At 47.5% G+C, this 20260-nt stretch overlaps 1 protein-coding gene across 1 annotated transcript; it reads left to right on the forward strand.

Moving 5' to 3' along the window:
* The first annotated feature begins 2845 nt into the window (after positions 1-2845).
* LOC123403630 (UDP-glycosyltransferase 92A1-like) lies at positions 2846-4564 on the forward strand. Its single transcript, XM_045097552.1, has one exon. The coding sequence runs from the start codon at positions 2904-2906 to the stop codon at positions 4392-4394; it is 1491 nt and encodes a 496-aa protein (XP_044953487.1). The 5' UTR covers positions 2846-2903; the 3' UTR covers positions 4395-4564.
* The last annotated feature ends 15696 nt before the right edge of the window (positions 4565-20260 follow it).

Below are 20260 nucleotides of genomic sequence, written 5' to 3' on the forward strand. Positions count from 1 at the left end.
CGATGCGGCGGCGGGTGTTGGAGGTCCGGGAGGTGATGAGGAAGGCGTGGGCGGAGGATGGCGGATCGTCCAGGACGGCACTCGGGGAGTTCTTCACAGCCATGAACCTCGTGCTGCGTACCGGCGACGGCGACGGCGTGCCGCATGCAGCGTGCATCTTAGCAGATTGAGTATCCGATAACTTTTTGGAGGAGATTCACATTGGAAATATTAATATTGCCAAGGAAACATAGTTGATTCATCTGGGCCTCTCTAATGGGAGACTCTGATTAAGAATGATAAGTCCAGGTTTCCCCTTAAGCCTGCGAAAGAGCTATTTGGTTCATAGTTCAAAAGAGATACTTCAAAAGAGGGTTCAGTCTGCACTTCCTCAAATGGCATGTCCTTAGAAGATATACACATGCAGTCATATTTGGATGATGATGCTGAATTGGCTTGAGTAGCTTCTGTTATCGTAATCCACATCTTGTGCAATACCATTTCATCAATCAAATATCTAACACGACTCTGCGATACCCATACAACACCACAGTGGCGGAGCACCCAGGTGGGCGAGGTGTGGCAGCCGCCACACCTTGATTTGCTTCAAATTCTGTTTATACATACGGTCATTCACCCACACTGTAGGAATACATTGCCAGGATTAAAGAAATAAATGTAACCTGTGATGGCGATTCATCCCATGCAAGGAATAACTAAGATTATGTTTGCTACCTGATGTTTGGATGGAATGTGAGCTACTCGCAGAGCATGTGCGTTTGTCTTTTTCATTATGGAAGATTCGCGTGATTCAGTCGTGTCATGGGAAGAAAATCTACCGAGTCAGGATTAAGGAGCTAGCTAGCTAGGTAGTCAGTAAGACATTCATGTATTTGTTGCGAGCAAGCGGGGCGAACAGTGAGGGTAGATGTGGGGATCGAGCAAGCGGCGGGCGGCTTGGCCGTTGGAAGCGGTACACCTAGCGGGCGGCGGCAACGAGTGATGACGAAACTGCGTGGACTCCGGCAAAGGGTCTGTCTTGAGGTTTCGCCCCACCTTAAAAAAATTTCGTCCTCCGCCACTCCAACACCATGAATTTGTCAAGCAAAAAGTAACATCATCAGGCAACCAAGGGAGAAGGGCAATTTTCATGCAGATGTAAGGTATAATCCGGCCGCACTGTCGAGGAGGAACAACAGTTGGCCGCACTGCTGACGACCAAGAATGGGTATAGTTGTCATTTCTTTTGACAAACAAGTGGCTTTGAGTACATTAGCAAGAGTTGGGGTTATTGCTGGCCATAGATAGGAAGAAAATGCATTGGGAATTTTTGATTCAAAGTGTGACATTTATATTAATTAGTAGTAACATACTGTACCTCTTATAGTATAGGACTGCTATTATGGTGATTATCTTACCAATATTCTATTCTAAATATTGGGTTTTAATGAAAAAAAAACTTTTTGGACGTGCAGCCCCACTTCACGGGTGACGTTGGACTGTACGATGAAGTCGAAATGGCCCATAAATGGTTGAAAATTGTTGTTTGATATGTTGTGCAAATACATCTCTTCAATGATATTTCGTCCGATCTAGTTTTATTTTTATTTTTCACTTTCAATATTGCATAATTTAAAATAAAAAACCATAAAAAGCTGATTTTGAATTTTGTAGGCATGATAATCTGTGTTTTCATGGCATTTATATTGGCGTGATGTTGAAAAATTTAATTTGTATGCACGATACTTTTCTGACCAAAATATAAACCTAGACAGATGCGTCGCCCTCCTCTCACGACACGGGGAGAACCATACAACTGTTGCCACCTACAACCCCCGTCATCGGAGGGCCAGCCAGCGAAGCCGCGCTGGACCCAGGAATGTGGCGGCAAGACGGATCTGTCTCCCTCTCTCTCTTCCCCCCCCCTCCCCCCACCTCATCTGAACCTGCACCCCGCTCCACGCCTTTGTCGCGGCGCCCTCCCTCTCCCCTCACGCTTCGCAACAACTGCACTAACCACTAGGTTGACACAATATATGTGATTAGGTTCTTCGTATCATATGTTTTATTATTCTTTTCCTGTGTTTTCTTGGTTCGCTGCCGTTTTGGGCACTTTATTCGGATTTTTTATAATTTTCTTTGTTTTCTGAAATGCATGGATTATTTTTTCAAATTCTTGAAACTTTTCTTTTAGTTTTATGAACTTTTTTAAAAATTCAATGAATTATCAAAAACCGATGAACTTTTTCAAAAAACATTGAGCTTTTTTCATATTTGATAAAAACTAAAAATTGATGAAGTCTTTTCAAATTGGATGAACTTTTTAAAAAATTGATGAATTTTTTACATATTTAATGGACGTTTTTCTAAATCACTGAAATTTTATCAAAATTGATGAACCTTTTTCAAATGTGATAAACGTTTTTCAAATTTGATTAATATTATTTTCAAAATATTTGAACAATTTTCCCTTTTGAAGAACTTATTTGCAAAATTGATAAATTTTGTTTTTTAAAAAACAATGAATTTTTTTTGGACCTGCAGCGAGGTGCCAAGAGCTGTTTCATGGACCGGCCCAGGATGGGGCGCGGCAGGCGCCAGGAGCCCAGCGCGAGCGACAACGGACTAAACCCAATATTGATGACGTGTCGTGAATGAGACCCAATTGTTTCTCAGCTCGATGACCTCAGGGCGCTCCTGCAGAAATGCTAGACTTACGGGGACTTTTTACAAGATTTAATGGACTGGTCTTTCTCCACACTAATCTTTCCCACCCATTTTTGTGAAGGGCCCGCTTTATCTTAATCATCAGTCAATACATTCCACTTCATCTTAAAACTCGCGTAAAACTTCCGTACGTGTAGCATTGCTCGCGCTCCTGTACAGATAACCAGCCACCAGCCGCACCTAGCATTCCCGCATCCATGGCCACGACCAGCACCAAGCACGTCGTTCTGTTCCCCTTCCCCGGCCAGGGCCACCTCGCCGCCTTCCTACAAGTCGCGCGGCTCCTCCGCCGAGCCCTCCCCGGCGACGTCAAGATTACCATCGTCTCAACCCCGCGCAACGTTGCCGCCCTACGCGCTTCCTCCTCCGCGTCGCCCTCGTCCTCGGTCATCAGCTTCCACGCGCTGCCGTTCGTCCCGGCCGACCACGGCCTCCCAGCCGAATGCGAGTCGACCAGCTTCCTCCCGCCCCCGAAGTTCCTCATCCTCTTCGAGGCCTTCGAGTCGCTCGAGCCTGCCTTCGACGCCTACGTCTCCGGCCTCGTCGAGGACAAGGACGACTGCGTCGTCATCGCCGACGTGTTCGTGGCGTGGACGGTGCGCGTCGCGCGCCGGCGCCGGTGCGAGCACGCTATCCTCGTGTCCTGCGGCGCGCTCGGCACGGCCATCCTGCACGCCCTGTGGAAGAACATGCCGGCGCTGCCTTTCCACGACGACGGCCAGCTGCTCCGCCTGCCCGAGCACCCGGAGGTGGAGCTCCACCGGTCCCAGCTGTCGCAAGCGTTCCTCTCTGGCCCGTCTCCTGGCATGGACCGAGTGACTGCGTACTTGCACCGGCAGATACGGCATGGGTACCTGACGGACGCGGTGCTGGTGAACACGGTAGAGGAGCTGGAGCCCACTGGACTGGCCATGGTGCGCCGCACTCTCGGCAGCAAGGTCCCGGTCTGGCCCATCGGCGCTCTCGTCCGCGATGGTTCCAGTCCGGAGATGGCCCCGTCCGAGACCGACGCCGCCGTCATGCACTGGCTGGACTCGCAGCAGAAGGCATCCGTTCTGTACATCTCGTTCGGGTCGCAGAACTCGATACTTCCGAAGCAGATGATGGAGCTGGCCACGGCACTGGAGTCCACCGGCCGGCCTTTTATCTGGGCCTTCCGTCCGCCGATGGGATTCGACGTAGACGGCGGCGAAGAGTGTTTGCCGAAGGGGTTCGAAGCGCGGGCGCGCGCTGCCAGCCGCGGCCTCCTGCTCCATGGATGGGCGCCGCAGGTGAGGATCCTCGCGCATGGCTCCACGGGGGCGTTCCTGAGCCACTGCGGGTGGAACTCGGTGCTGGAGAGCCTGACGCACGGCGTGCCCATCATCGGGTGGCCGCTCTCGGCGGAGCAGTTCTACAATGTCACGATGCTGGCGGAGGAGTGGGGCGCGTGCGTGGAGCTGACGCGGGGGAACGACCCGAAGAGCCCGGTAGCGGAGAGCCGCGAGGTGGCGGAGGTGATCGAGACGGTGATGGGGGACACGGCGATGCGGCGGCGGGTGTCGGAGGTCCGAGAGGTGATGAGGAGGGCGTGGGCGGAGGATGGCGGATCTTCCAGGGCGGCACTCGGGGAGTTCTTCACAGCCATGAACCTCTGTGCTGCGTACCGGCGACCGCGACGCCATGCAGCGTGCATCTTAGCAGATTGAGTATCCGATAACTTTTTGGACGTGCAGCCCCACTTCACGGGTGACTTTGGACTGTACGATGAAGTCGAAATGGCACGAAAGATTCCCATAAATGGCTGAAAATTGTTGTCTGATATGTTGTGCAAGTACATCTGTTCAATGATATTTCGCCCGATCTTGTTTTATTTTTACTTTTCACTTTCAATATTGCATAATTTAAAATAATAAAAAACCCTAAAAAGCTGATGTTGAATTTTTAGGCATGATAAATCTATGTTTTCATGGCATTTATATCCGCGTGACGTTGACAGATTTAATTTTCATGCACGATATTTTTCTGACTAAAATATAAACCTAGACAGATGTATATTTCATAGTGTCGGGTTGCACCCCCCGCGTCGCCCTCCTCTCGCGACACGAGAGAAACCATATAGCCGTTGCCGCTTACAACCCCTGTCATCGGAGAGCCAGCCGGCGAAGCCGCGCTGGACCCAGGAATGTGGCGGCAGGGCGGATCTGTGTCCCACCCTCCCCCCACCCCCTCATCCGACCCCGCAGCCCACTCCACGCCTTTGTCGCGGCGCCCTCCCTTCCCCTCCCCACCCACCCCTGCTGCTGGTCCGGCAGCGGCGTCTTCGCCCCCCTGGGCGGCCTGGCCCCGCGCGTCTCCGGCGAGTCGCAGCCCCTCCCCCATCCTCACGCGTTGCGGAAGCTTCCTCCCCACGCGCCTCCACTCCCTCCGACGTTGACCCGATGTTCCTCCCGACGACTCTCGGGCCTACCCCACCCACCAGCTGTTGCTCGAGCCTGCCGATCGGTGGCAATTCTGATGCTCATGATCAATGCCACCCCCAGCCTTCCCAACCCTCGTGGGCTTGTTCCGGCTCTGCAGGTGCTTGCTGGCCGTGGTTGTGGGTTGTGGTGTGCGGCCGACTGCGGGGCGATTGCGGCCTGCCTCCCGTGCAGCCCCCCTGGTCTCCGACGACGCTCCCTCCCTCCCGTGCCACGGTGACGACTCTCGCGTGGAGGCGACGATGTGTACATGGTTGTGGCAAAGTCTGGCCCCCTCACGGTGGGTCCTTGCTGGCCCTATTCCGGCCCCGGTGGTCTCAAGCACGCGTCTCTCCGGTGTCCTTTGATGTCGGCTCCGACGACCGGCTAGCTGCTTTCCTTCCAGCCTACCTCACTCGCCGACGTCACAATGGTAAAGGCCACGGTGCCTCAGATCTGCACCCTTCCAGTCCTTGATCGTCGGCGTTGCTGCACACCATCGCGTCAAGACCACCGTGTGGTTCGCCTCATCACACACCCTACCTTGTATGCCTCAAACACCTCCCCCTTTGCCAGACCTAATGCTCGTGGGTTCGGAGGTGGTGCCACCCTCCGACGGCAGATGCACCCCCGCCACCCCCCCACCACACACACGCACACCTGATTTGGTTGTTCCGACCAACTTTGGCCTTCCCATCTACGATACCGGATTCGGCGGCTATGGGATCGCTTCGCTTCGGGTCAGGGAGAGATCACTGCTCGCTTGCGAGTGCTAGCAACGACAACGCCCGCGGGTGTCATTTCCCTCCTTGGAGGAGTTGCCAAGGCCTTTCGTTGTGCCCCTCTTCGAGCTCACGGGAAAGATAGTTTTTTTTCGAAAAGAGGCGAAGCCCCGGCCTCTGCAGCCCCTCTTCGAGCTCAGTGGAGCGATGCATGCAGCCATATATTAAATAAAAGCAATTCTCAGCAGAGTACATGAAAGGTGTAGCAACAAAGTGCATAAAAAGATACAAGGCGTGCTTCGCGCCCGAACCGGAGATGACAATAAGACTTAGATGACTAAACACCTATCCTATTAATATGAGGCCATCCAAACCGGTTGAGGATACCCCGTTCTACCATCTCCCAACGGACACATCCAGTAACCATAGTGTCACGCCCAAGATGCGACCCTATCCTCAATTTGGCACGAGGGCCTCGTCAGGGATAGAAGCGCATCTTGTCGTGTCGCAAGAATGGATATCGTTACAAGTACATGTACTGAAAAGAAGAGATATATTTAGAGTTGGCTTACACTCGCCACAAGCTACATCAGAGTCACATTAGTACATTACATATCATCAAGAGTAAGAGCAGGGTCCGACTACGGACGAAAACAAACGAGAAAAGAAAAACGACGTCCATCCTTGCTATCCAAGGCTGCCGGCCTGGAACCCATCCTAGATCGATGATGAAGAAGAAGAAGCAACTCCAAATGAACAATCAACGTGCTCGCGTCAAGTAACCTTTACCTGTACCTGCAACTGGTGTTGTAGTAATCTGTGAGCCACATGGGACTCAGCAATCTCATTTCCAAAGGTATCAAGACTAGCAAAGCTTAATGGGTGAGGTATGGATAAGTGGTGAGGTTGCAGCAGCGGCTAAGCATAAATTTGGTGGCTAAACTTACGAGTACAAGAAATAAGAGGGGGGATGATCTACGCATAACGGACGTGAACTACTGATGATCAAATGAATGATCCTGAACACCTACCTACGTCAGACATAACCCCACCGTGTCCTCGATCGGAGAAGGAACTCACGAAAGAGACAGTCACGGTTACGCACACAGTTGGCATATTTTAATTAAGTTAACTTCAAGTAATCTAGAACCAGTGTTAAACAAAGTATCCACGTTGCCACATAACCGCGGGCACGGCTTTCCGAAAAGATTTAACCCTGCAGGGGTGCTCCAACTAGTCCATCACAAATTACCACAAGCCGCATAGAAATCCTCCATCACGAAGCTCGCGATCTCGTCGGATTCCCTAGTGTAAAACCTCAACTCTGAGATTACCCAAAGCATCACTGGAATCCCGATGCACAAGATATTCCATCAAAGGTAAAACCAATCCAACAAGGCCGCCCGACGTGTCGACGATCCCGATAGGAGTCGCGTACCTCGTTCTCAGGACACGACGGATAAGCTAGACGTCGGGATCGCTAAACCTCCGGGTGACCAGAGGGGCGCCGGACATCGCTCAGGTGGGACCAACACTCATGAGGAGCACTGGCCCGGGGGTTGATTAAATTATCCTCGGGTTAATTACTCCTTATGCAGTTCATTAGTTATTAGGCAAATGTAGTACCAAAGTTGGGCCTTGCCAGACCAGCTTTAATCTAAAACGAATTATCAAGGGGGTCCCCATAACAACCTCGATCGTGTTAGGAGCGCTCATTTATGGAACATAACACCGGTAGCCGAAAACTAAGGGGGCAAAGGTGGAACAAAACACCAGGCTAGAAAGGCCGAGCCTTCCACCTTTTACCAAGTATATAGGTGCATTAAATTAAATAGCATTTAAGTATGGTGATATGACAAGGAACCCATGTTATCACATGGCAGCATGTGCACCTGCAACTAGCAACGCTAACAACAAGGTTAAGCAAGCAGTAACATAGCCAATCAGTGGTTTGCTAGGTCGAACAGGTTGAAGGTAATCATGGCATTGTTGAGAGGCTGGAATTTAACATGTGGTAGGCAACGAGACATAATCGATAGCATCGAAATAACTAGCATGGCAATGATAGTAATGGTATCTGGGGAAATGGTCATCTTGCCGGAGATCCCGCTGAGAAGAAAAACGACTCCGTGAAGCAGACGAACCGATGTAGTCGTACGGGTCCTCACAATCCAACACGCTTGCGGAACTCTATCGAGATGAAGCAAACCGGAAACAAGCATCAACACACGATATACACCACACGATGCAAGACACACATGATGCATGAACGGTCTAATGCAAGGCATGACAATCACAACAATCAAACACTACACATTAAGTGAAGCTCGATATGCAACGGGTTGCATATCGACGAAACTCCACATTTAATTGTTTAGTTCACTCCTGTTAATTTACACGACAATATTTAAAATGTTGTTAACATGGCAAGGGGTGAAGCACAAATTAAACTACCTATCTAGGAATTTTAAATGAGACCGGAAACGACATATAGCATCTCCGAAATGACCCCACGCGTTAAATTCTAATTCTATCCAGATTTGTCCTAATCACATTTTTGTGTTTGTTAAACGGCAAAACAAAGTGGTTCACGTGTTTCTACTCGTCGTTCTGGTCCATTTACATATATGGCTCATCTTCAACGGAGCTACGGTTAAAACATACGTGCGATACAAGATATTATGCCATGAATGGAACATGCATGCAATCATGAAAACGCTGGCAAGAAGGATATGAAGCAGGTGTCGCCATGGCGAACGGAAGAGAACCATGGCGGCAAGCGGAAACAATGCCACGGCAACGTTTCGGTCCCGATAACTCAATGAGGTATCGATGCCAACGAATTGAGAGCATGTGGGTGTCATGCCAAGAATGATGGGGTGATCTCGGTTACCAAGTTCCCATGTGTCAGGCACAGGAAAAAAGGGACAATGTGCAACTATCATGGCATCTAAGAAAAGAACAACTCGCAAGACATACAACAAAGCATGCCTCGAAAAAAATCACAACAGGGAAAAAATGACATGAAAATGCATGGGCTGAATTGCAACATAGTGAAGCGCCCATAATTAAATCAAACCCGAGGGGTTGAGTGTGTGTATGTGCCTAACAAAAGGGAAAAACAAAATGACACACAAATTGGGTATAGCCTGGGAATCGAACCCACAACCTCTAGGTGGTAAGCAAGCAAACACACCAGTTGGGCTACCACATGTGTTACTGACAATATAAATCATTCAGTTTACAAGAACTAGCTAAGAGACGTAGTGCAGATGTGAAAGCAAAATAAAAAGGCAACAGTGAAACAAAATGTGTTGTGCACGTGTGATTCGAACCAGAGACCTAGCTCACTCGGTTAACCAACTGGGCTAGGTGGGGCGCTGGTGATACAACTAGGTTCCTTCGCTATACACACACGCTGAACCTGAAACGGGGCTAGACATGGCTGTGCAAAAATTAGTAAAGGGAATTCTGTGATTCGAACCCGAGACGCCTTGGATGCAAACCAGAGGCGCTAGACACCATGCTATGGAGGTGGTTGTGTCCTACTTAGGACGCTGTACAGTTGAACTAATACCAGGTCGAGGCTTAGTCTCCCACAAAAGCATGGGGATCTCACCATGAGAGGCAGCAGACAGACATGGCGACGAGGATCACACCGGAGATCCGAGCCGCGGGAACGGTGGGGAACGACGCTAGGGTCTGGATCCGGTGAAGAACGACGGCGAGCGACGGTCGGACCTCCCGATCCAAGGCACTGGAGGGCTGGCCATGGCAGGTCCTCTGCGGCTGCAAGCTCTGTTGTTCCTGACAGAGAATGGAAAAAAACAAAAGAGAGAGAGAAAGGTATTCATACAGTTGTAAGGAGAGGGAAGGAGCATAAGGAAGGTAATGGAAGATGGGGAGGGAGGACGACATGCTAGGCACTCGTGAAATGGGGCTCCGGGGAAGACGCAGCCTGACCTGGCCATGCCCCGTTGCACTCCTGTAGCTGCAAAAAATCAGAGAGACAGAGAGAGCTCTGAGAGGGGATAGCAGGGGGAGAGGGAAACAAGGTGAAGGGGACCGGAGGTACCCCGGGTCCTGGCCAGCTGGTTCGGTTGCCGGCGGCTGCCGGTCCTATACGAGGAGAGCGAGAGGGCTCGGGCGTGAGGCCTCGGCTGCCGTTGCCACGACATGGAGGAGCTCTGGCAAGGTTCGCCGTGCTGGCCGGACAGCGACGAGGAAGACCAGGGAGCCAAGCTTCGAGGCGGATGGCTGCGTGCGCTCGGGCACAAGCGATGGGATGGATTAGGAGGTCTCTCTTCGTTGGGTTGTGGATCTGGTAGGCTGAAAGGGGATTGGGCAGGGGATCCGGGAGGATCCTGAGGGAGGTAGACAGCGGGTGGCGGCGGCGAGGGGATGGATGGACAAGGTCCTCTATTTTAGGGTTGGGTGCTATTTATATATATATATCACGTGGGAGAGGTTAGGGGTGGACCCTCCGATCTCGATCGGACGATCGAGAATACTATGTTAGGGGGTTCAATGGACAAACCGATGACAGTTTGCGGTAAAACGGGGTTGACCCGGATCCAACGGTCACGACCTCCCGCTCGGGTCCGGGGGGAGTTTCGGGCTAGGCTGCGTGTAGGGTCGGTGCACTGTGCAGAGGGGCTAGGCGGAGACGAGAGGGAAAACGGGCTACCCGGCATCATGTTATAAAACACCGAAAACGCTTGCGATTAGACCGGCTATATTGCCGCTATATATTTAATGGTACGGGTACCAAACGAACTCTGATTGTGACGAAATTTGACAGGCAGCCTAGCTATATTAAAATAAGACCGCACGTCAAATCTCAACCCGATCAGAGAAAGTTTTACGCACACTTTTGAAAACAAGGTTTGACGATGCCGCGGGCGCGTGCGAGTACGGTCGGGCTCAGAACGGACAACGACGAGAACCGGCAACTAACAACGGATGCAAGTTTGAAAACTGGCGGCAACGGAGATGCCGATGCAATGCAGATGATGCGAATGATGCGATGATGATGCGACAAAAGAAAATAGACACACGACGAAAACGGAATAAAGGGGGAATCTTCTGCAACATCGGTCTCGGGCTGTCACACATAGGCTCCCTGGCTGCCACACGAGTGAGTAATGACCACATGCGGATCAGTGCGGTAGCCCTGAAGATAACCTGCAAAAAGTGAATATCGCGTAATCTGTTAAACACTAAGTCATTTCTATAATTCTATAGAGCCGACAATAGTGCACAAGATCCCACACGAATAAGTTTAGCAGTTTGAACATCAACTCCGTGTAACCACGTCCCAAATAACGAGTTGATACTATTAGGAGGAGTGATGTTGAAAGCAATATGAAGCGAGGCCAAACCAGTTTAGCCGTAGGACAATCTAGAAAGAGGCCCTTAATACTTTCTAACCTTGGACAAAAGCTGCATCTAGGATTACCATTCCAATTTCTCTTGGCAAGATTATCCTTCGTTAGAATAACCCCTTTGTGAACAATCCACATGAAGACCTTAATTCTAAGGGGAACTTTGATCTTCCATATATGCACTGATTTTGGAATAGGTGTAGTATCTATGAGATCTAAGTACATAGATTTGATCGTAAAGACTCCATTCGTGGTCAGCTTCCAGTGAACATGATCGGGTCTGTCAGAGAGGTTAATGTCCATCAACCTTCTGACAAGATGCAGCCAGGTAATCCATCTGTCACCAATTAAGGATCTACGGAATTGAATATTTAGGGGTATCTCGCGTAATATTGACGCAGCGGACGCTTGTCGTCGTTGTGCAATATGGTACAGCTGCGGATATTGAATCGCTAAAGGCATCTCCCCTAGCCAAGTATCTTCCCAGAATCTAGTCGATTCACCATCTCCTATGATGAACCTAGTTCTGTTGAACAATGCATTTTTAACCCGCATCAAACCCTTCCAGAAAGGCAAGTCAGTTGGTCGTGCTGTAACCTGAGATAATGTTTTGTTTTGTAAGTACTTTTTCGTCAGAATCTGTACCCACATACCTTCTGTTTCCATAGATAGTCTAAACAGCCACTTGCTGAGTAGACATCTATTTTTGATCTCTAAATTTTCGATTCCTAAACCCCCTTGTTCTTTAGGCCGACAAATAATGTCCCATTTAGTAAGCCTATACTTAGTCCTGACCTCATCGCTTTGCCAAAAAAATCGAGATCGATAGAAATCCAATCTTTTTCGCACCCCGACAGGTACTTCGAAAAAGGATAACAGAAACATAGGCATACTTGTTAATACTGAATTAACAAGTACAAACCTTCCTCCATAGGATAGAAGCTTGCCTTTCCAGCAACTTAATTTCTTTTCAAATTGATCCGCGATGCATTTCTATTCCTTATTTCATAGCTTTCGATAATGAATAGGAATTCCTAAATACGTAAAAGGTAAATTCCCAGTTTCACAACCAAACAACTGATTATAAGTGTGTTGTTCGTTTTTGGCCTTACCAAAACAAAACAATTCACTTTTATTAAAATTACTCTTCAGCCCAGATAGCTGCTCAAATAAGCAAAGGATGAGTTTCAAATTTCTAGCCTTTTTCAAATCATGCTCCATAAAAAGAATCGTGTCATCTGCATATTGTAGAATAGAGACACCCCCGTCAACAAGATGCGGGATTAGTCCCCCTACCAGGTCCTTCTCGTTGGCTCGCTTAATCATAAGAGCTAACATATCAGCAACAATGTTGAATAAAATAGGAGACATTGGATCCCCATGTCTAAGACCTTGAGTGTCTGGAAGAAATTACCCACGTCATCATTTACCTTAATACCGACACTCCCTTTTTTATAAAACAATCGACATGCTTTCGCCAAAGCTCGTCAAACCCCTTAATACGCGGGGTTTGTTGCAGAAAGGACCATTTAACTTTATCATATGCCTTTTCAAAATCCACTTTGAAGATAACACCGTCAAGTTTCTTTGAATGAATTTCATGTAAGGTTTCGTGCAAGACAACTACTCCCTCAAGAATATTCCGTCCGGGCATAAAAGTTGTTTACATAGATTGCAGCACCGAATGAGCCATCTTAGTTAGCCTGTCTGTTCTCACCTTTGTGAAAATTTTGAAGCTAACATTTAGCAAACAAATTGGACGAAATTGCTCAATACGTGTCGCCCCCTCTTTCTTTGGTAACAACGTTATGGTACCAAAATTCAAATGAAAGAGTTGTAGGTGACCATCAAACATATCATGAAACATTGCCATGAGATCATCCTTGATAGTATGCCAACATTTCTTGTAAAACTCAGCCGGAAACCCATCTGGCCCGAGAGCTTTACCGTTCTTCATTTCCCCAATCGCATATAGCACCTCTTTCTCCATAAAAGGGGCGGATAAAAACTCATTGTCATCCTCTCCAACTTGAGGAATATCGGCTACTTGATGCTCATCCATAGTCACAAAACTATGATCAGGAGCACCAAATAACTGTTTATAATAGTTAGAGACATACAATTTTAGATTCTCATGACCTACTATTGTACCCTCGTCCTGCTCAAGCTGCAGGATTCTCTTTTTCCTATGTTTGCCATTTGCAATCAAGTGGAAAAATTTAGTATTATTATCCCCATGAACGATTGCCCGAACTTTTTCTCTAGTTGCCCATTTCATTTCCTCCTCTCTAAGGAGTACTTGAAGTCTTTGTTCAGCCTCGTCCTTCAGAAACCACTCGTTCACAACCAACAAATTGGTCTCAGCCTTCCGGTCGAGCTCATTTATAAGTTTGATAAGCCTATCCTGCTCATCCTTATAAATACCAGATACGTTCTTAGCCCAACCTCGAAGGTATTGTCTAAGATGTCGAATTTTATTTGGCCATCGATCCACGTTGGATGTCCCACCCAACTCCTTTTTCCATTCCCTAGCAATCATATATAGGAACCCCTCCTGTGAGAACCAGCTTAACTCAAACGAGAATCCATTTTTATTAGCCATATGGTTTGCATTGCCAGAGTCCAGCAAAAGTGGCATGTGGTCCGAGATCGCTCTTTGAAGCGCATGCACTGTTACTAGTGGAAACTTCTGTTCCCATTCGATACTAGTAAGAACCCTGTCCAACTTTTCGAAAGTTTGGTTTTGTAGGGAATTAGCCCATGTGAATTTCCTACCAGAGAGTTCTATCTCCCTTAGATCCAGGCTCCCTGTAATAGTATTGAACATAAATGGCCATCTACCATCAAAATTATCGTTGCTCTTTTCGTCGGCCCTCCTAATAATATTGAAATCACCCCCTATCAAAAGTGGCAATTTCTCATCGCAAATCCGAACGAGATCAGCGAGAAATTCAGGTTTAAGTTCCAGCTCGGCAGCCCCATACACAGCTATGATAGCCCATTGGAATCCATCCCCTTTGGATGTAATCCTGAATTTAACCGCATAATCTCCCAACACCACTTCTCTAACTTGAAGGGTGTCACATCGGACTCCAAGTAATATCCCACCAGATCTTCCTCTTGGAGGGAGACAGTGCCAGTCAAAATCAACACCCGCTGATAAAGAACTTAAAAACTATGAAGTAAAATTATCCCACCGCGTATCCATAAGTGCGATAAAATCAAGTTGATGCTCTAAAGTCGCCTCTGCAAGAAATCTAGTTTTAGCCAAGTCACGAAGACCTCTGCTATTCCAAAAGATGCCTCTCATCTTTCATCATAAAAAAATTTAACAGTCTTAAACCTAGCACTCCTACAAACCGCCGAAACCGGGTAAACTTTCCGTTTCCAGGGCCGTTTTGGTTTCTCACCAAATCACTGGTCCATATAACCAGATAATTGTGAGTCGGCAGCAAGAGATTGCTCGGCGTCAAAACTCTGATCTAGACTATAATCCTCTCCTATCTCCGGATCATACATCGGGACCAAGTTGTCACATAAAGAATTCACCCCCCCCCCTAGATCATTAATCTCAGATTTTTTCATAGGTTTCATGGCATCAAAATTCCGAATAATATTAAGAGCCCTATCTACCTCTAAGTCTAGCAGGTCATTAATAGATTTTGAAATTTGTCTACTCAGGGGAAAGATAGTGACGGAGTCCCGCGCCGTCTTCCTTCTTGAAAGCAATGTCTTGTTTGCTCGCGGTGTCCCCGGTTTTAGCTCGGATGATATTGGAGTTCTCGTTGGTTTGGCATCACCTCTCTCGGCTCGAGTTTGGTAGGTTTAGCTATGATGTATCCTCTATATGGGTCGAGCAACATTTGTCTTTCTGCTCCACGCATCATGTTCATGCCTGCCTGCGTTTGTGTCATGTGTTACCCCCTATACTAATTCTACTTTTTCTATCAATGAAATGATATGCAAGCTTTGCGTATTTGCGAAAAAAATAAACCGAGACATATTTTTCATGCTCATCACCTAAACTTGCATTCTCAGCGAACATTATTTATCATGAAAAATATTTGCTTTGTCATTCCTAAAGCCCTAGCATTTTGCTGGATACAAAAAAAACTACCGTTGATTCTTTTGTCAAAATTTGTATTGTTTCTTTTTCATGTGGTGTTTCATGACCTTTTTAGGCTGATTTTTTTAGACTTTCCATTGTTTAGCATAAGTCGAGCTTTTTTCCTTAGCCTAAATTTTTGACTTGCCCTTGTTTAATGTAAATTGATTTGGCTTGAAGCCCGTTACACATTGCATGACTTTATTGTTGGGGAACGTCGCACGGGAAACAAAAATTTTCCTACGCGCACGAAGACCTATCATGGTGATGTCCATCTACGAGAGGGGATGAGTGATCTACGTACCCTTGTAGACCGTACAGCAGAAGCGTTAGAGAACGCGATTGATGTAGTGGAACGTCCTCACGTCCCTCGATCCGCCCCGTGAACAATCCCGCGATCAGTCCCACGATCTAGTACCGAACGGACGACACCTCCGCGTTCAGCACACGTACAGCTCGACGATGATCTCGGCCTTCTTGATCCAGCAAGAGAGACGGAGAGGTAGAAGAGTTCTCCGGCAGCGTGACGGCGCTCCGGAGGTTGGTGATGACCTTGTCTTAGCAGGGCTCCGCCCGAGCTCCGCAGAAACGCGATCTAGAGGAAAAACCGTGGAGGTATGTGGCCGGGCTGCCGTGGAAAAGTCGTCTCAAATCAGTCCTAAAACCTCCGTATATATAGGTGGGAGCGAGGGGGCCTTGCCTTGGGGTCCAAGGACCCTCAAGGGGGTCGGCCGAGCCAAGGGGGAGGACTCTCCCCCCCCCCCCAAACCGAGTTGGACTAGGTTTGGTGGGATGGAGTCCCCCTTCCTTCCCACCTCCTCCTTTTTTTTCTTTCTCTCTTGATTTTCTTCTCCTTGGCGCATAGGGCACTTGTGGGCTGTCCCACCAGCCCACTAAGGGCTGGTGTGTCTCCCCCAAGGCCTATGGGCTTCCCCGGGGTGGGTTGCCCCCCCGGTGAACTCCCGGAACCCATTCGTCATTCCCGGTACATTCCCGGTAACTCTGAAAACCTTCCGGTAATCAAATGAGGTCATCCTATATATCAATCTTCGTTTCCGGACCATTCCGGAAACCCTCGTGACGTCCGTGATCTCATCCGGGACTCCGAACAACATTCGGTAACCAACCATATAACTCATATACGCATAAAACAACGTCGAACCTTAAGTGTGCAGACCCTGCGGGTTCGAGAACTATGTAGACATGACCCGAGAGACTCCTCGGTCAATATCCAATAGCGGGACCTGGATGCCCATATTGGATCCTACATATTCTACGAAGATCTTATCGTTTGAACCTCAGTGCCAAGGATTCGTATAATCCCATATGTCATTCCCTTTGTCCTTCGGTATGTTACTTGCCCGAGATTCGATCGTCAGTATCCGCATACCTATTTCAATCTCGTTTACCGGCAAGTCTCTTTACTCGTTCCGTAATACAAGATCCCGCAACTTACACTAAGTTACATTGCTTGCAAGGCTTGTGTGTGATGTTGTATTACCGAGTGGGCCCCGAGATACCTCTCCGTCACACGGAGTGACAAATCCCAGTCTTGATCCATACTAACTCAACTAACACCTTCGGAGATACCTGTAGAGCATCTTTATAGTCACCCAGTTACGTTGCGACGTTTGATACACACAAAGCATTCCTCGGTGTCAGTGAGTTATATGATCTCATGGTCATAGGAATAAATACTTGACACGCAGAAAACAGTAGCAACAAAATGACACAATCAACATGCTACGTCTATTAGTTTGGGTCTAGTCCATCACGTGATTCTCCAAATGACGTGATCCAGTTATCAAGCAACAACACCTTGTTCATAATCAGAAGACACTGACTATCATTGATCAACTGGCTAGCCAACTAGAGGCATGCTAGGGACGGTGTTTTGTCTATGTATCCACACATGTAAATGAGTCTTCATTCAATACAATTATAGCATGGATAATAAACTATTATCTTGATACAGGAATTATAATAATAACCATATTTATTATTGCCTCTAGGGCATAATTCCAACAGTCTCCCACTTGCACTAGAGTCAATAATCCAGTCCTCACATCACCATGTGAATTACATTGTAATAAATCTAACACCCATACAGTTCTGGTGTCGATCATGTTTTGGCCGTGGAAGAGGTTTAGTCAGCGGGTCTGCTACATTCAGAGCCGTGTGCACTTTGCATATATTTACGTCCTCTTCCTCGACGTAGTCGCGGATGAGGTTGAAGCGTTGTTTGATGTGTCTGGTCTTCTTGTGAAACCGTTGTTCCTTTGCTAAGGCAATGGCACCAGTGTTGTCACAGAACAAGGTTATTGGATTCAGTGCACTTGGCACCACTCCAAGATCCGTCATGAACTGCTTCATCCAGACACCCTCCTTAGCCGCCTCCGAGGCAGCCATGTACTCCGCTTCACATGTAGAATCTGCTACGACGCTTTGCTTGGAACTGCACCAGCTTACTGCACCCCCATTAAGAATAAATACGTATCCGGTTTGCGACTTAGAGTCGTCCGGATCTGTGTCAAAGCTTGCATCGACGTAACCTTTTACGGCGAGCTCTTCATCACCTCCATATACGAGAAACATCTCCTTAGTCCTTTTCAGGTACTTCAGGATATTCTTGACCGCTGTCGAGTGATCCACTCCTGGATTACTCTGGAACCTACCTGCCATACTTATGTCTAGGTTAACATCCGGTCTAGTGCACAACATCGCATACATGATAGAACCTATGGCTGAAGCATAGGGGACGGAGCGCATATGCTCTCTATCTTCATCAGTTGCTGGGCACTGAGTCTTACTCAATCTCGTACCTTGTAAAACTGGCAAGAACCCTTTCTTGGACTGTTCCATTTTGAACCTCTTCAAAACTTTATCAAGGTATGTGCTTTGTGAAAGTCCTATCAGGCGTTTTGATCTATCCCTATAGATCTTAATGCCTAGAATGTAAGAAGCTTCTCCTAGGTCCTTCATAGAGAAACTTTTATTCAAGTAACCTTTTATGCTCTCCAAAAGCTCTATGTTGTTTCCAATCAGTAATATGTCATCCAGATATAATATTAGAAACGCCACAGAGCTCCCACTCACTTTCTTGTAAATACAAGATTCTCCAACCACTTGTATAAACCCAAATGCCTTGATCACCTCATCAAAGCGTTTGTTCCAACTCCGAGATGCTTGCACCAGTACATAAATGGATCGCTGGAGCTTGCACACCTTGTTAGCATTCTTAGGATCGACAAAACCTTCGGGTTGCATCATATACAACTCTTCCTTAAGGAAACCGTTAAGGAACGCCGTTTTGACATCCATCTGCCAGATTTCATAATCGAAAAATGCAGCTATTGCTAACATGATTCTGACGGACTTAAGCATCGCCACGGGTGAGAAAGTCTCATCGTAGTCAACTCCTGGAACTTGTGAAAAACCCTTTGCCACAAGTCGAGCTTTATAAACGGTCACATTACCGTCAGCGTCCGTCTTCTTCTTAAAGATCCATTTATTCTGAATAGCCTTGCGGCCCTCAGGTAGTATCTCCAAAGTCCACACTTTGTTCTCATACATGGATCCTATCTCGGATTTCATGGCTTCTAGCCATTTGTTGGAATCTGGGCCCACCATTGCTTCTTCATAACTTGCAGGTTCATTGTTGTCTAACAACATGATTGATAAGACGGGATTACCGTACCACTCTGGAGCAGCACGTGATCTCGTCGACCTGCGTGGTTCAACAGAAACTTGAACTGGAGTTTCATGATCATCATCATTAACTTCCTCCTCAACCGGCGTCGCAATGACAGAGGTTTCCCCTTGCCCTGCGCCACCATCCAGAGGGATGAGAGGTTCGACAACCTCGTCAAGTTCTATCTTCCTCCCACTCAATTCTCTCGAGAGAAACTCTTTCTCGAGAAAAGCTCCGTTCTTAGCAACAAACACTTTGCCCTCGGATTTGAGATAGAAGGTGTACCCAACTGTCTCTTTTGGGTAACCTATGAAGACGCATTTTTCCGCTTTGGGTTCCAGCTTTTCAGGCTGAAGCTTTTTGACATAAGCATCACATCCCCAAACTTTAAGAAACGACAACTTTGGCCTCTTGCCATACCACAGTTCGTATGGTGTCGTCTCAACGGATTTTGATGGTGCCCTATTTAAAGTGAATGCAGCTGTTTCTAATGCATAACCCCAAAATGATAACGGCAAATCAGTAAGAGACATCATAGATCGCACCATCTCTAACAAAGTACGATTACGACGTTCGGACACACCATTACGCTGTGGTGTTCCAGGCGGTGTTAACTGCGAAACAATTCCACATTGTCTTAAGTGAGCACCAAACTCGAAACTCAAATATTCACCCCCACGATCAGACCGTAGGAACTTGATCTTCTTGTTACGATGATTTTCCACTTCACTCTGAAATTGCTTGAACTTTTCAAATGTTTCAGACTTGTGCTTCATCAAGTAGACATAACCATATCTACTTAAATCGTTAGTGAAGGTGAGAAAATAACAATATCCGCCGCGTGCCTCTACGCTCATTGGACCACACACACATCGGTATGTATGATTTCCAACAAGTCACTTGCACGCTCCATTGTTCCGGAGAACGGAGTCTTAGTCATCTTGCCCATGAGGCATGGTTCGCACGTGTCAAGTGAATCAAAATCAAGTGACTCCAAAAGTCCATCAGCATGGAGTTTCTTCATGCGCTTTACACCAATATGACCCAAGCGGCAGTGCCACAAAAATATGGCGCTATCATTGTTTACTCTAACTCTTTTGGTCTCAATGTTATGTATATGTGTATCGCTATCAAGATTCAATATGAACAATCCTCTCACATTCGGTGCATGACCATAAAAGATGTTTACTCATAGAAATAGAACAACCATTATT

Source organism: Hordeum vulgare, chromosome 6H, assembly GCF_904849725.1.
Source record: "Hordeum vulgare subsp. vulgare chromosome 6H, MorexV3_pseudomolecules_assembly, whole genome shotgun sequence".
Lineage (NCBI taxonomy): Eukaryota > Viridiplantae > Streptophyta > Magnoliopsida > Poales > Poaceae > Hordeum > Hordeum vulgare.